The sequence below is a fragment of the Salvelinus sp. IW2-2015 genome, linkage group LG1, assembly GCF_002910315.2.
Source record: "Salvelinus sp. IW2-2015 linkage group LG1, ASM291031v2, whole genome shotgun sequence".
Classification (NCBI taxonomy): domain Eukaryota; kingdom Metazoa; phylum Chordata; class Actinopteri; order Salmoniformes; family Salmonidae; genus Salvelinus; species Salvelinus sp. IW2-2015.
The window spans coordinates 30,201,977-30,218,630 of NC_036838.1; the positions used below are offsets into that span (position 1 = coordinate 30,201,977).

A 16,654-nucleotide genomic window follows, 5' to 3' on the forward strand; every position below is an offset into this window, starting at 1 on the left:
CGTAATGTTGGTAAGTTGACGTTGCTCTTATATCCAATAGTTCTTCCTGGCTGTATGTAATAAGACTTAAGATTTCCTGGGGTAACAGTGTAAGAAATAATACATAAAAAAACTAAATACTGCATAGTTTCCTAAATACGCGAAGCGAGGCGACCATCTCTGTCGGCGCCAGGTGTACAGTGACAGTCCGCCAGTGAAATGGGTTGCCAGGAATCCCTTAAATTTGTGAAAGTATCCTTAAAGTAAAACCGGAGTTCCCTGATTGGCACTCACAATGCATTGAGATACAAAGTGATTTCTTCTGTATGCAGAGACATGTATGAGGCATGACCTTGGAGACTGCCGAGGGAATTTGTCTTGAAATGTTCTTCTTTCAGTAGACATTGCCCCCACTCTTTTCATCTGTTTAACTGCCTGAATGAAAAGAAAGAACCAGCTTTTAGATCAAAGTCTCAAGGCAAAGTTGGCTCAGCAATCCTAGCAGTTCTTCAGATCTAAAATCACTGAGAGGGGGAAGGAAAGAGAGAGAGACAAAGAGAGTTTACTTACTGCTGAGTCCCTCTATAAATAACCCAAAATCCACTCACCCATTGTTTGAAATCACTAAGAAAACTTCAAGAGCAGAAGATATAATCACTATATCTCTACAATCATTTTAGGAGATTGCCCTACTGTAACGGGGTGAGTGACTGGTTGCCGGGAAGTCAGGCGCAGGAAAGCAGAGATGGGTGATAACAGGAGAACTTTAATATACACCCTGGCCCGAAGGCACAGGCGAGGCAGCACAAAGCACAACCACGGTAACATGAACCGGATTAAACAAAACCAACAAACCTAGGTTTGAAACAAACCTAGCGCAAACCAGCCTGTAGCGTAACACCCTACACAAAGAACAATTCCACACACAGACATGGGGGAAGCAGAGGGTAATATACATTTAGTCTGATGACGGAATGTGAACCAGGTGTGCGAGAAAACAAGACAAAACAAATGGAAAATTAAAGGTGGAGCGGCGATGGCTAGAAGCCTGGTGACATCGACCGCCGAACGCCGCCTGAACAAGGAGAGGGACTGACTTCGGCGGAAGTCGTGACACCTACAGCAATACCAACGTGTTTGTTTTGTTCATACATACCTGCTTTTTATGCAAGAAAGGAAATGGCTACACAGACTATTTGCATTGATCCCCCCTTTTTTTTACACTGCTGCTACGCGCTATTTATCGTCTATGCATAGTCACTTTACCCCTACCTACATGTACTGTACATATTACACACATTGGCTCGGTACTGGTACTCCCTGTGTATAGCCTCGTTATTGTTCTTTTGTTATGTTATTTTTTATTTAGTAAATACTTTCTTAGCTCTTATTTTTCTTAACTGCATTGTTTGTTAAGGGCTTGTAAGTAAGCATTTCACGGTAAGATTTCATTTCACGGTAACCTGTTGTATTCGGCGCATGTGACAAATACATTTGATTTGAGGTAGATTTTGCAATAGAGCTGCAGTATGAATTCAGGCCTACTCTGGGTGTTTTGTTTCCAAATTCAACAAAGCCAAAGAGTGGCACACATACAAAACTCTGTGTCCCGCTAAGTCCTTAAAGAGATGGGTGGGGCTAATGCTTAATAGGGTGTGAACGATGCTGAATGTGTGTAGACAAAGAAGAGCTCTCCAGTAGGTTTGCCAATACTATTCAAGGGCCATTTTCTCAAAAGTGGGGTTCCAAGTTTATCAACTTTCAAAGCAGATTTATTTTCCCATTGTTCCTCAACTGCAGTGTATGATATACCGTTTTCTAGCTCTGAGTCTCTACTTTTATCCAATGTAAAAAACACAACTTCAAATTTTGCTGCATAAGAACGAATTGAGGCAGTCAGTCAGTCAGTCACATATAATGGCCATCATGGAACCTTTGCCCACATTAGTGCAACTTGAGGGAAATGTGTAACCAAAGCAACAACTCCAATCAGCAATGGGGGTATGGTGGGAGGAATGATCAAACCAGGAGACTGGGAGCTTGGCAATGTGCCAACTCATCTGTAAACACACAGAAGCTTCAAACAGACACACACACCTATACACACTCACTTACACTAGAAACTGCAAGGGTCTACTGAGCTAGGCCAATACAAAGCAGGGTGGTTCTGGGTAATTACATGGCTGATGTTAGTTATCAGGGCAAATCAGGAGAGAAATTCAATTTAAGATGCACCAGGCCCAGGGATTTCTGTTCTCTGCCTCTCTCTGAAACCTCTTGCGTGCTGACTTTTATTCCTAACTGCTCTGGGCCTTCATAGCCTGCCTTGGCTGCTGTAGGGTCGATAATGAAGGATGCTTGTAGTTAATTAGCAATCTAATGGTCTAATTCTGTGTTCAACCAGCCTTGCTATAGATTTTTCCCTCAACGGCAACGCTAACCAATCTTGAAGGGTAAGTAGTGGATTTTACATCAACAGGCTGTGGCTCCCAGACACAACATAGCACAAATAGCACAATTATTAGCATACAATTAGGCCTACATGTGATACCAAAGGTTATAACAAAAAAATGCATGATGTCATGTTTTTTAGTCAATGGCCTGTGAAGGTTCTGCATATTAGTTATTTCAGCTGATTTACTATCAGCTAGGCTTGTGCAAATGTCTGCGTGAAATAAACAAACCAGTCCTGACACGAAACCTGAACGTTTCACTAGATATACAGTGCCTTCAGAAAGTATTCATACCCCATGACTTTTTCAGAATTCTGTTACAGTCTGAATTTAAAATGGATTAAATTGAGAATATTTTGATTACTACACACAATACCCCATAATGTCAAAGTGGACATTATTATTATTTTTTAGTTTACTTATTGATGAAATGTCACGTTCCTGACCTGTTTTCCTTGTTTTTGTATGTGTTTAGTTGGTCAGGGCGTGAGTTGGGTTGGGCATTCTATGTTATGTGTTTCTATGTTGGGTTAAATGTGTTGCCTGATATGGTTCTCAATTAGAGGCAGGTGTTTGACGTTTCCTCTGATTGAGAACCATATTAAGGTAGGCTGTTCTCACTGTTTGTTTGTGGGTGATTGTTCCTGTTCCTGTGTCTGTCGCACCACACGGGACTGTTTCGTTTTCGTTCGTTTGGTTAGTCTGTTCCTGTTCGTGCGTTCTTCGTGTTTATGTAAGTTCACATGTTCAGGTCTGTCTACGTCGTTTTGTTGTTTTGTAATTTTCCAAGTGTTTTTCGTATTCGYCTTTGCTTTAATAAATATTCATCATGTCTTCACAACACGCTGCATTTTGGTCTGATCCCTACTCCTTCTCCTCATCTGAGGAGGAGGAATTAGACAGCCGTTACATGAAAAGTGAAAAGCTGAAATGTCTTGAGTCAATAAAGTATTCAACCTATTTGTTATGGCAAGCCTAAATAAGTTCAGGAGTAAAAATGTGCTTAACCAGTCACATAATTATACAGTGGGCTCCAAAATTACTGGCACCCCTGACTGGCAATGCACAAACAATACTTTAAAAAAATATATAAACAATATAATTATAGAAACTCAAAATAYCAACATGTGAGAAATACTGTACTTTAATATTTCAATGGAACCCACCAAAATCATACAATTATTTAATACAAAATACATTTCACCAAAATCAAGGTTTAATAATGATTGGCACTCGTCATATAGTACTTAGTGCAACCACTTCTGGCAAGGATAACAGCATAGAGTCTATTCCTGTAATGTTTTACAAGGTTAAGGAACACATTTGGAGGGATTTTGGACCATTCTATGCAGATCCTTTCAAGATCCTTCACTTTCTTGGGTTTGCGCTTATCAGCTGCCCTTTTCAACTCAGCTAACAGGTTTTCGATTGGATTGAGGTCCGGCGACTGAGATGGTCATGGCAGAACATTGATTTTGTTGTCACAGAACCATTTCTGTGTGGAACTTGAGGAATGTTTTGGGTCATTGTCTTGTTGGAAAGTCCACCTATGGCCAAATCCCAGCCTCCTGCCAGAGGTAACCAGATTTTCAGCCAAAATTGCCTGATACGTGGGGGAATTCATTATGCCATCAATCTTAACCAGTGCCCCTGGACCTCTGGAATTAAAACAGCCCCAAAACATCACTGACCCACCAACATATTTCACCGTGGGTATGAGGTGCCTCTCCTTGAATGCATCTCTGTTGACGCCAAAGATGCCGAATCTGACCAAAACGTTCAATTTTGGTCTCATCTAACCAGAGCACCTTCTTCCAGACATAATTTAAATTACGTCTGGTAAACTCCAAGCGCTTGCGTCTGTGTCTTAAGGTCAGAAAGGGCTTTCTTCTGGCAACCCTTCCAAAAAGACTGTGGTTTTGGAGGTGGCGTCTGATGATGCTTTTTGAAACCAAGACGCCACCAAGGACTGCAATAATTTCACAGTGATTCTTGGGGACTTTGTTGCTTCTCACCAACCTCCTCCCTATCCCGGGGGGCAAAATGCATTTGCGTCCTCTCCCCGTGAGGTTTTCAACTGTTCTATATCTTTTGAATCTTTTTATAATTGCCCTGACAGTGCTCAGTCATATATTCAATCGTTTGTGGATCTTCTTGTAGCCATTACCAGATTTATGAAGGTCTACRACCATATATCTCTTTTGAACTGCCAGTTCTTTTGTTTTCATCATGGTGGATATTGCATGCGTGTTACATCATTTTTATACACTAGTGAAACAGGAAGTGATGTAATGGCTCAATATAGTTCCTTAAGATTTATATAAACTTAAATAAGTGACCTTTAATTCCTGGTTTAATTTTGGTAGATGTTATTTACAATAATCTTTAAGGGTGCCATTAATTGTGAAACCTTGATTTGGAGGACATTGATTTGTTAATCAATAAATTATTTTGGTGGGTTCCATTGAAACATTAAAGTACTGTATTTTTCACATGTTGGCATTTTGAGTTTCTCTATAATTATATTGTTTATATTTAAGTATAAGTATTGTTTGTGCATTGCCGGTCAGGGGTTCCAGTAATTTTGGAGCCCACTGTATATATATATATTTTTTTTTAGTAAATATTTTTTTTATTGAATCTTTATTTAACTAGGCAAGTCAGTTAATAAGAACAAATTCTTATTTACAATGCCGGCCTACACCGGCCAAACCTGTACTACGTTGGGCCAATTGTGCGCTGCCCTATGGGACTCCCAATCACGGCCGGTTGTGATAGAGCCTGGATTCGAACAAGAGTGTCTGTAGTGATACCTCTAGCACTGAGATGCAGTGCCTTAGACCGCTGCGTCACTCTGTGTGCAATAAGTGTGTATAACAAGATTTTTTAACAACTACCTCATCTCTGTACCCCACACATACAATTCTCTATAAGGTCCCCCAGTAGAGCATTGAATTTCAAACAAAGACTCAACCACAAAGACCAGGGGGGTTTTCCAATGACTCGCAAAGAGCTCCTATTGTTAGATGGGTAAAAAAAAGGCAGACACTGAATATCCCTTTGAGCATGATGAAGTTATTAATTAAACTTTGGATGGTGTATCAATACACCTAGTTACTACAAGATAGAGGCGTCTTTCCTAACTCAGTTGCCGGAGAGGAAGGAAACAGCTCAGGAATTTCCCCATGAGGCAAATGGGGACTTTAAAACAGTTACAGAGTTTAATGGCTGTGATAGGAGCAAACTGAGGCTGGATCACCAACATTGACAGAGTGAAAAGAAGGAAGTCTGTACATAATACAAATATTCTAAAACATGCATCCTGTTTGCAACAAGGCACTAAAGTAATACTACAAAGAATGCGGCAAAGCAATTGTCATTTTGTTCTGAATAGAAAGTGATATGTTTCAGGAAAATCCAATACAACACATTACTGAGTACCACTCTCCATATTTTCAAGCATAGTAGTGGCTGCATCATATTATGGGTATGCTTGTAATCGTTAAGGACTGGGGAGGGTTTCTAGGTAAAAAATGAATGGAATGGAGCTAAGCACAAACAAAATCCTAGAAGAAAACCTGCTTCAATCTGCTTTCCACTAGACACTAGGAGATTAATTCACATTTCAGCAGAACAATAACCAAAAACACAAGACCAAATCTACACTGGAGTTGCTTACCAAGAAGACAATGAATGTTCCTGAGTGGCTGAGTTACCGTTTTGACATAAAACTACTTGAAAATCTATGACAAGACCTGACAATGGTTGTTTAGCAATGATCATAACCAATTTGACAGAGCTTGAAGAATTTTGAAAATAATAAATGGGCAAATGTTGCACAATCCAGGTGTGGAAAGCTTATAGAGACCAGAAAGAGTAACAGCTGTAATCRCTGCCAAAGTTCCTTCTTCAAAGTATTGACTCAGGGGTGTGAATACTTACACTACCGTTCAAAAGTTTGGGGTCGCTTAGAAATATCCTTGTTTTTTAAAGAAAAGCAAAAAATGTTGTCCATTAAAATAACATCAAATTGATCAGAAATACAGTGTAGACATTGTTAATGTTGTAATGGCTGGAAACGGCAGATTTTTTATGGAATATCTACATAGGCGTACAGAGGCCCATTATTAGCAACCATAGGAACACTGTATATAGATTTTTCTGTTGTGTTATTGACTGTACTTTTGTTTATCCCATGTGTAACTCTGTGTTGTTGTTTTTTGTCGCACTGCTTTGCTTTATCTTGCCCAGGTCGCAGTTGTAAATGAGAACTTGTTCTCAACTGGCCTACCTAGGTAAATAAAGGTGAAATACATGTTTTTTTTAAAAACATCACTCCTGTGTTCCAATGGCACATTGTGTTAGCTAATCCAAGTTTATCATTTTAAAAGGCTAATTGATCATTGGAAAACCCTTTCGCAATTATGTTAGCACAACTGAAAACTGGTGTGCTAATTAAAGAAGCAATACAACTGGCCTTCTTTAGACTAGTTGAGGATCTGGAGCATCAGCATGTCACGTATACTCCCTCTCCGGCCTCTAGGTCATCAGGCTGCTGATTATCCCGCACACCTGTCACCATTTTCTCGCTCACCTGCGCCTGATGACACTCACATGGACTCCATCACCTCCTTGATTTTCATCCCTATATCTGTCACTCCCCTTGGTTCTTTCCTAAGGTGTTATTGACTCTGTTTTCATGTCGGTGCGTTGTTTGTGGTTCGTGTTTATTGTTTCTTTTATTTATTAAAACACTCACTCCCTGAACATGATTCCCGACTCTCAGCGCACTCATTACAGAATAACACCTCACCTAAGGGAAGCATTAGGGAGTGTTTTTTAATAAAAGATGTTGTGTCAGAGTAATGACGTTGGGTCCGGGAACTGCTACAGGCTCTCATGCCTCAACCAGATCACCAGGCTTCCCTGCCTCAGCCGGCTCGTCGGGTTTTAATGCCTCCGCCGGWTCGCCAGGCTCCCCTGCTTCTTCCGATCTGTCAGGTTCCCACGCCCCCACTGGCGTGACAGGTTCTCGTGCATCAGCAGGGGTGACCGGTCCGCTCCTGATCCCCGGGTTCGTCCCCTTTGACGGCGTCCTGTGGCTGGAGCCGCGCGCCAGGGAGGGTGTACTCCTTCTCCGGCCTCTAGGTCATCAGGCTACTAATTATCCCGCACACCAGTCACCATCGTCTCGCACACCTGCGCCTGATGACACTCACATGGACTCCATCACCTCCTTGATTTTCATCCCTATATCTGTCACTCCCCTTGGTTCTTTCATCAGGTGTTATTGACTCTGTATTCGTGTCGGTGCGTTGTTTGTGTTTCATATTTATTGTTTATTTTATTTATTAAAGCACTCACTCCCTGAACTTGCTTCCCGACTCTCAGCTCACTCTGTTACACAACATTTGTCAGTTCGATTACAGGCTCAAAATGGCCAGAAACAAATATTTTCTTCTGAAACTCGTCAGTCTATTCTTGTTCTGAGAAATTAAGGCTATTCCATGCAAGAAATTGCCAAGAAACTGAAGATCTCATACAACGCTGTGTACTACTCCCTTCACAGAACAGAGCAAACTGGCTCTAACCAGAATAGAAAGAGGTTTCACAACTGAGCAAGAGGACAAGTACATTAAAGTGTCTAGTTTGAGAAACAGATGCCTCAAGTCCTCAACTGGCAGCTTCACTAAATAGTACCCACAAAACACCAGTCTCAATGTCAACAGTGAAGAGGCGACTCCGGGATGCTGGCCTTCTAGCAGAGTTGCAAAGATAAAGCCTTAACTCAGACTGGCCAATAAAAGATTAAGATGGGTTAAAGAACACAGATACTGGACAAAGGAACTCTGCCTAGAAGGCCAGCATCCCAGAGTCGCCTCTTCACTGTTGATGTTGAGACTGATGTTTTGCGGGTACTATTTAATGAAGCTGCCCTGCAAGTGTATACTTGTCAGACGTCATGATACGTCCTCAGAAGTGTCCACTTCATTTGAGGACTGATGGGATAGGGTGTGTCTTTTAAGTGTTTGGAATGCAGCCCTGATCGTGTCTGGTGTTGGTGGACAAAATCGACATGCGCACGTGAGCAGTCTGGTCAGCATATTAGGTCATTCATGCGTATGAAATGGTTGGATGGAAACCTGTTTACGATTATCCAAATAACTATCCTTCCTCTGTTACTAAAATCAGACAATACTGTAATTGCCCCCCCCCCACCACAAAGTGCCTCGTCCCCGAGGGAACAAACAAAGTCTCTGAACCGACCCAGAGGTCTCCTTTGCCTGCATGGCCATGATGGTCGCAGAGTTTCCAGATGTGAAACAGGGGGCTTAGTATGTGGCAGGGGGCTGCCCCTCTGGGGCCCAGGGGATGAAGGCAGGGACATGGGGGACAAGGATGAGGGAACAGGGAATACAATCTGTAGCGCCGGGGAATCATGAAGTGACACAGGGAGGGAGACTGGGGGAGTGGGCTGTCTGGAGCCTTGTCTGCTGCATCTGGGGAATGTCATTGCCAGAGAGGGGAATTGTGGGGGTTCCTGGGGTTTGGGGAGAAGAGACCCCTCTGTATGGGGCTAACCTGTCCCGGTGCAGTGCCACCTTTCTCCCCCTGAAAGCTGCACCCGGTAAACAACCTCCCTTACCCTTTCCAGGATGCTGCAGGGCCCCACCCAGTGGCTGTCCAACTTTGGGCATCTGCCTTTCTTTCTCAGAGGGCTGTAGACCCAGACCAGCTCCCCAGCCACAAAGTGCCTCCCCCGGGTGTACACGTCATAGTTCCTCTTCTGCCTCACGCCTGCATTCACCAGCTGCTCTCTGGTGAAGGTGTGGGCTGTCTCCAGGCGGTTCTGAATCTCCGGGAATACTCCGGCCCCAGGGGAACAGGAGGGCTATCCAGGGGCCTACCAAATCCCATCTCTGCAGATCTCTCTCCCCAGCATGAGAAGGGCAGGCGTGCAGGAGGTGGAGTCTTGGACAGCGGAGCTGCATGCCATGAGGACCATAGGCAGGTGCTTGTCCCAGTCACGCTGGTGTTTGGAAGAGACGATGGCCAGCTGCTGTCCAAGCATTTTGTTGAAGCGCTCCACAAGGCCATCACTTTGAGGATAGAGAGGAGTAGTGCAGGTGCATACTCAGCCTCTCACACATGGTGGYAAACACACAGGACTCAAAGTTTCTGCCTTTGTCGCTGTGGATGGACTCAGCTCCAAACCTGCTGAACATCCCCGCTGCCAGGGCGTCGACGATGGTCTCTGCCTCCTGGTCAGGCAGAGCATAGGCCTCGGGCCATTTTGTGCAATAGTCCATGGCCGTGAGCACCCAGCGGTTTCCACTGTCTGTGGTGGGGAACGGCCCAACTACATCCACTCCCACCCTCTCCATGGGAGCCTCAACTGGGAACTGTTGGAGCTGAGCATGAGAGCGGCCTGGAGGGACTTTTCTCGCTGTGCAGTTGTCACAGCAGCAGAAAAAGTCCTCCACGTCCCTCTTGTGCCGACCCCAGTAAAAGCCCTGACGGGGGCCACCACCTGCCACCTCTCCTCTCCCATAGCTGACTCCTTCCATGCCTGCTGTAGCACGCCATCAGCCAGCCGCAGTCTCCCGGGGCGGCCCGGGCTCACGGAGGGATGTGTCATGGAGGTAGCTGGGGGAATGTAACACACAGCCTTGGGTGACAGGGGGCTGGGGAAAAGTCAGGGTTAGCCATGAGTCTCTGCTGCTTTAACTGTTGGAGTAAAGGGGTTGTTGGGTTGTGTGAATGTGTGAATGTGACATTAGGGGTGGCCATGGTGACAGCCGGCCCTCCCTGGAAGCTCAGTGTGACCCCCTTTAGGTCTAACTGGCAGCCTGTGCTCCTAAGAAAGTCCAACCCCAGGATACAAGGATCCTGCACAGCCGCCACCCACACAGGATGACGCACAGTCCTGCCCCCTACTGTCAGAATCATTATTCCCTTCTCTTTCATGGGTGCCAGCTCACCTGTGACTGTGCGGCGCTGCACAGTTGTGGGCTCAAACTGAGTCCAACCTGGCACAATATCTGGCCTCACCAGGGTTACTGACCAGGGGGTGTGTTTCCTGCCGCCTCTAGCGACTCAGCACGAATGAGTTCAGTCCTTTCAGCCACCCATGCAGGCGTTTCCGGCTCTGGGCTGCTCTGCCCCCCCCAGCCTGTGCAGTGGGTCTGTCTCCCTGCACCCCCACCGAAGCCCCAGCTGAAGCCTCAGCTCACACGAGCTCCCTCTCCAAAGCTATCTGCAATGACTCAGGATGAACCAGCTGGGTCTGTATGCGCAGCTCCGTAGGAGAAAGCGCCTGTATGAACTGGTCACGTGCTAGCTCACTCTGCACAGAGGGGGGCATGTGAGCATATGCCCACCGAGAGAGGCTCTCAATGTCATTAGCTAGCACCCATAGTGGCTCTCCAGGCTGTTACTCAGTTCAGAGTGCAGTAGCCCGGGATGTACACACTGTCCAAAGCACCACCTCAGTGCTCCCACTAAAGCCCCATAATGACGTCTGTCCCTGGGGCTAATCAATATCAAACAGGACAAAGCATCATCTGTGAGGCACAAAGCCAACTGCAGTGCCCTATCTTCATTCTACCACCCTCCAAAATGAGCTAACAGTTCAAACTGAGCATGAAAAGCTTCCCAATCCGCCTTACCGGAGTCTTAGCAGATATGGACACAATATGGAACTGGGCGCCGCCATGTTTGTCTACATCCTGAACCCCAGATTTCTCGTCCGCAGCGTCTACGTCACCCCTTCGGTCCGTTCATCAGAATCCGCGCAAAGCACAGTCGACGAAGCACTCATGCCCGCTTCAGCCGCCATCATTCTAGCGGTCTACCTCAAGCGTTTTTACTTCTGACACCAATGTAATGACCTGGCTAGATCATAAAGGAACAATTGTTCCGACAGAGGCTTGAGTTTACGAATTCACWGTTTATCCACGCAGCCTACTGTTTGGCCGGAGCCCACACCAAATAAATGAAAGATACCCATATAAAACAACCGTGACCTTCTCTTGTGAAAACCAGACACAAGAAAGAGAACAATAGCTAAAAACCCATCTGTATTCTCTTGGTATGAACTCACTCATGCAATACTATCTGTTTACCACTTGGTGGTGGAACAGCACAGCGGAATCAGACTAAGCTGCAACAAAGTTTCAAGCCAACAGTGTTGGTATATGCTTCCTTTATTTCCATTTTAATAACTTGGATTTCAGGTAATATTACTTTACATTGTTACTTTACATTATAAATGAGTTATGAATAAAGCATTAAATTAATCAGCTGTCAAGATCAAAACACTGCAGAAGATCTCTGAAAAATCCAGTACAGTTTATTGAATATGTGGTTAAACTTTCAGCGTAGGCACTCAGACACAAATTCTGGATGAATGATGTAGTATCCAGCCTGGTAAGGTTTCACCACGTTGAAACAGCTGTATCCACCACTGTAACATAAAAACAAACTATACATTTGATATAATATGTGTCGACTGTAGCTGCAATGGCATGCGGTGGTGGAAAAAGCACCCAAATGTCATACTTGAGTAAAAGTTAAGATACCTTAATAGAAAATGACTCAAGTGAAAGTCACCTAGTAAAATACTACTTGAGTAAAAGTCTAAAAGTATTAGGTTTTAAATATACTTAAGTATCAAAAGTTAAAGTATAAACAATTACAAATTCCTTATATTAAGCAAGCCAGATGGCACCATTTTCTTGTTTTTTTATTTATGGATAGCCAGGGACACAAGTTAAGCATGTGTKTTTAGTGATTCCGCTAGATCAAAGGCCGTAGGGATGACCAGGGATGTTATTTTGATAAGAGCGTGAATTTAACCATTTTCCTGTCCTGCTAAGCTTTCAAAATGTAACAAATACTTTTGGGTGTCAGGGAAAATGTATAGAGTGAAAAGTACATTATTTTCATTGGGAATGTAGTAAAGTAAAAGTAAAAGTTGTCATAAATATATATAGTAAAGTAAAGTACAGATACCAAAAAAAACTATTTAAGTAGTACTTTCAAGTATTTTTTACTTTACACCACTGATGGCATGGAACTACATTCACTATATACCCCGACTGTAAATTTGGCTACAGTATTGTGTGTTGCACTTCACACTTGAAACTGTGGATAGTTCAATATCTTTATATACTGTAGTAGGCTTTTCAAACAATGTGTTACTGAGAACATGTACTGAGATGTAAGAGCATGTACTGTACCATGAATCCAGTGTAGTATTGGAGCGAGACCTCCGGTAGTGGGCCTGTGGTAGGAGGTGCCTAACGCCTGGGAGGCTGCCATTTTGAAGTCCATTCCGATGTTCAATGCCTGAGTTTCTCCTGTCAGAAACAAAGACAGTTTGAATTTCCCAACAAACTAATGCATATAAATTGTATATGCCCTTTCAAATGAATTAAGTGTTTACAGTATGGTATTCAAATGGGTAACAAGTAAACAGATATTTTGTATCCGTCAAAAATGGATTGAGACTATGGTTTTTCTATGGGGCTCATACGTTGACATTCATAATTTGTCCATCTTTTTTTACATGTGTAATAAGTTGAAATGAGCTTGAACTTGCCTCCGGAGGTCAGGGTTCAAAGGTCACTCTCACCTCAGTCCCTGTGATGAGTGTGGATGGTCACCCCGGTAACACTGGGTATCAGTCAGGTAGCAAGCTGGCCTCTGTTGTAATGACTTGGAGGAATCCATGTTGCTGTAATCAACATCAAGTCGTATTAATCGCAAGTATTATAATAATCTCCATTGGAATAAATCCCAGAAAAGAACAGAGAGATCACAATCTTGATTTCAATTTCAATCAGAGCAACATGTGGCAGTATACACTGCATCATTATAATAATACATGCACTGGGTGACTGATTTGGATAAAAAACTAAAAGACATAAGGAGTGAAGACCTCATACTTTACCTTTGTATGTTTTTTAGGAGTGGTTGGATTTGCATGTCTCTGATGGAGGGGTCAGTCATGTGTGGTTTGTSTAGCCAGCCTGCAAGTGGCAGCATGTGCTGTGTTGTTCTGGATGGGCTGAGGGGTGGTATGCGTGGCGGCTCTGTGTCCACAGCACTGAGAGAGCATGCACGTTTGCCATCTTGTGGAAGAAGAGCCACATAAGATCATGCAAAACAAATGTACCACTATGTGCACACGTGCAGGCACGCACGCACATACACACAAACAACAAGGGGGAGATGAGATGATGATAAGGCAATGATTGGTTGAACAGGTAGAATAGAGCACAGAGTGTCATACCTGGGTTATGCTGAAAAGACAAGTGCCGGACAGGAGGGAAAAGTGGACGGCCGTTGTTTACAGGAGCAGTAGCAACCTGGAACACTGACCGGGAGGCCCTGTGGCTCGTCTGCAGTTTCCTGGGCAACAGGAAGTCCTGTATGGGTAGATGGGAAAAGAGAGGAAATAAGACACCCGTCCCTCGGCTCTGAGCACTGAAGATAGATGGATGGTTGGCTCAGGTGACGCATTCTGGATAATTATGGGGATAGTAGTGTAAGAAGAGGATTTGGTAACACTTTACTTGAAGCCTGCGGGTATAATGCATAATAATGTAGTTACAGTGCATTGTAAGACTTGTCAAAAGCATGTATGCCCTGCTTTTCTCTGTCATAATGATACTGGCTAAATAACAGCCATTTTGGGGTCAGTTGAAGATGTCCTACTACATAACATACCTAACATAACATATTATAATAAGACATTCTAAAGGCTCATACATGCCTATGCCAAGTAATAATGCATTACAGAAAATTGTTACATTTGCCTTTTGTGTATGGTCTGTGTGTCTCTACTGTCCCGGGCCAAAAACACATCCGGTTCTATATCTAGTATCTATGTGTTACTGTATACACACAATCATTAAGCATTATGTTATGGGTAGGAAAGGTAAAGCTTCCTCGTGATTCTGTTTACATGCCATCTCACGAGGGGAGAGAGGGAAGCATTGAATAATAGATGACATGCAGCTTTCACCCTGTAGAGATGTATGTAAACAATGGCCCTCCAATTAGCGTAAGAGGGTTTAGGCCTCATTCTGGGTCAATGAAGAGAGGAAGTGTATAGGGGACAAAGGAGGCAAGAGGAAAAGTAGCAAACCCACAGGGGGATTTGTTGTCATCTGAAACATCATCCAATCAATTAGAAAACCTCTGATACAATTCAGACATCGAGCATGTGCCATTCTCAGAGTGTTAACCAGGCAGATGTGTGTAGAATGTAGACCGTTGCTATGAAATATGGGTATCAGAGTATTTGAAGGGAACCTGCACAAGGACTTCATAACACAACATTCATAATATAAACAGAATGCATTCATAAGTAGAAGACGTTACACAAAATAGTGTGAAATAAACCGGTATATCAACTTTTAATGCTTATGTCAACAACTGCAAGTTGATATTTCTGTTATGTCAGAGTAATATCACTTGTACTGCAATTAGCATCCACTTCAACTACACTCCATTACTCTTAACCTGTCTATGTGGTTTGTCCTGGCTGTTACCAGTATATTACTATATGTCCTGGTTCTTACCGGTCTGGGGTGGGGGTTATTTCTGCGGTGGGCTGAGGACGGTCTTGGTCGAGTTGGTTTCCCTCGTCCAGGTGAACTGAACTCCTCTGTGTATGTGCTGATTTGGAGCTGGAGAGACATGATCTCCCCAGGAGCCCCAGTCGCTATACAGTACCTCTCCTACAAAGAGCTATGTGAATCTCAACCTTTCCAACCCAAGCTGAATCCTCCCTCTCTCTGTCATCTGCTCACTCCTCCCTTGCTTTATTTCTATCCCTCTATCCCTCTACCTCCCTCTCTAGTTCGCCCCCTTTTCAGTTATCTTCAAGATATACTGTTGTAGTCTGTCTCTGTCATGAACAATCCTTTTAACTGCACTCAATGCGATCATTTGCAACAGGACAATAGTTGGAAAGCAGCAATACAAATGTAGGATCTTCATTTGAGCCAGTTTGCTGCAGCATGAAAATAATCCTGCAGCAACAGGAAATGTGAATTATTAAATGGATTATAATTCATGGACATTTTTGTAGGGGTTGAAAATCAAGTATGAAATCTCAGTGGAAATGGCCATTTTTTAAACCTCAAATACACTACAAGTTTAAAATGTCCTGCATTGCAGGAAAGTTATCCTGCAACATGATCAAATTCAGTGGTGGAAAAAGTACCCAATTGTCATACTTGAGTAGAAGTGAAGATACCTTAATAGAAAATGACTTTGTGTTTAGTGAGTCCGTCAGATCAGAGGCAGTAGGGATGACCAGGGATGTTCTCTTGAGAAGTGTGTGAATTGGACGATTTGCCTGTCCTGCTAAGTGTTCAAAATGTAATGACTATTTTTGGGTGTCAGGGAAAATGTATGGAGTAAAAATGACATTATTGTCTTCAGGATTGTAGGGAAGTAAAAGTAAAAGTTGTCCAAAATCAAGAGTAAAGTAAAGTACAGATACCCCCAAAAAACGACTTAAGTAGTACTTGAAAGTAGTTTTACTTAAGTACTTTACACTACTGATGAAATTAAGATCCTGCCTCTGTAGGCTAATGTGTTGGGTTAGCTATTCAGTTTTTAAAAATCCTTTGAATCCTTTCAACTTTCTACTGCAAGCACATTGTAGAGTTGGTGCCTCAACCTCCCTTATACTGTATGTGGCAGTTGTGAGATGAGCAGCACCCAAGCCAGGAGGAACCAAAGTACTTCTCTTTCTCTCTTTCTCTCTTTCTCTCTCTCTCTCTCTCTGAAATCTGAGCAGCCTTCCTTCAACGGGCTCTAAGCTCTCACAGCTCACTGGCCTTGTCTGTCACCCAATGGTCTCTCACCCAATGGCCTGTCACTCAATGGCCCCTGCTTAGATCTCAACCAAGGTTCACCTCTCTACAGTCACCGCTCTTCACATTCATCTATTATTCAGCCAGCGGCTGCAGGGTGTCTTTGTGTCCCCACTGTACCCCCCTGACATGGTCTTTCCAGGTCATTTTCCCCAGAGTGACAGGATCGGGGTAGCCAATTACAATCCAGTCAAAGCAGATAGGTGCACAATGGTGCCAGAACCCGGAAGGCAATCATGATGAATCTGTTGGACCCTTACAACCTAATTTCAGCTTAATGTACCCTAAAAGCATGAGGATCCACTCAGGTTATATCTCAAATGTTGT

The 16,654-nt window shown here is 43.5% G+C and overlaps 1 protein-coding gene and 1 pseudogene across 1 annotated transcript; both read right to left on the bottom strand.

Moving 5' to 3' along the window:
* LOC111973812 (myogenesis-regulating glycosidase-like) overlaps positions 1-10,000 on the bottom strand; it is a 17,091-nt pseudogene extending 7,091 nt beyond the window's left edge.
* A 1,634-nt stretch (positions 10,001-11,634) lies between these two features.
* On the bottom strand, positions 11,635-15,206 carry LOC111968129 (uncharacterized). Its single transcript, XM_023993731.1, has 6 exons — positions 15,023-15,206; positions 13,729-13,864; positions 13,387-13,567; positions 13,069-13,170; positions 12,674-12,793; positions 11,635-11,898 (listed from the first exon to the last, which is right to left on the bottom strand). The coding sequence occupies exons 1-6, from the start codon at positions 15,140-15,142 to the stop codon at positions 11,808-11,810; spliced, it is 750 nt and encodes a 249-aa protein (XP_023849499.1). The 5' UTR covers positions 15,143-15,206; the 3' UTR covers positions 11,635-11,807.
* Between the last annotated feature and the right edge of the window lie 1,448 nt (positions 15,207-16,654).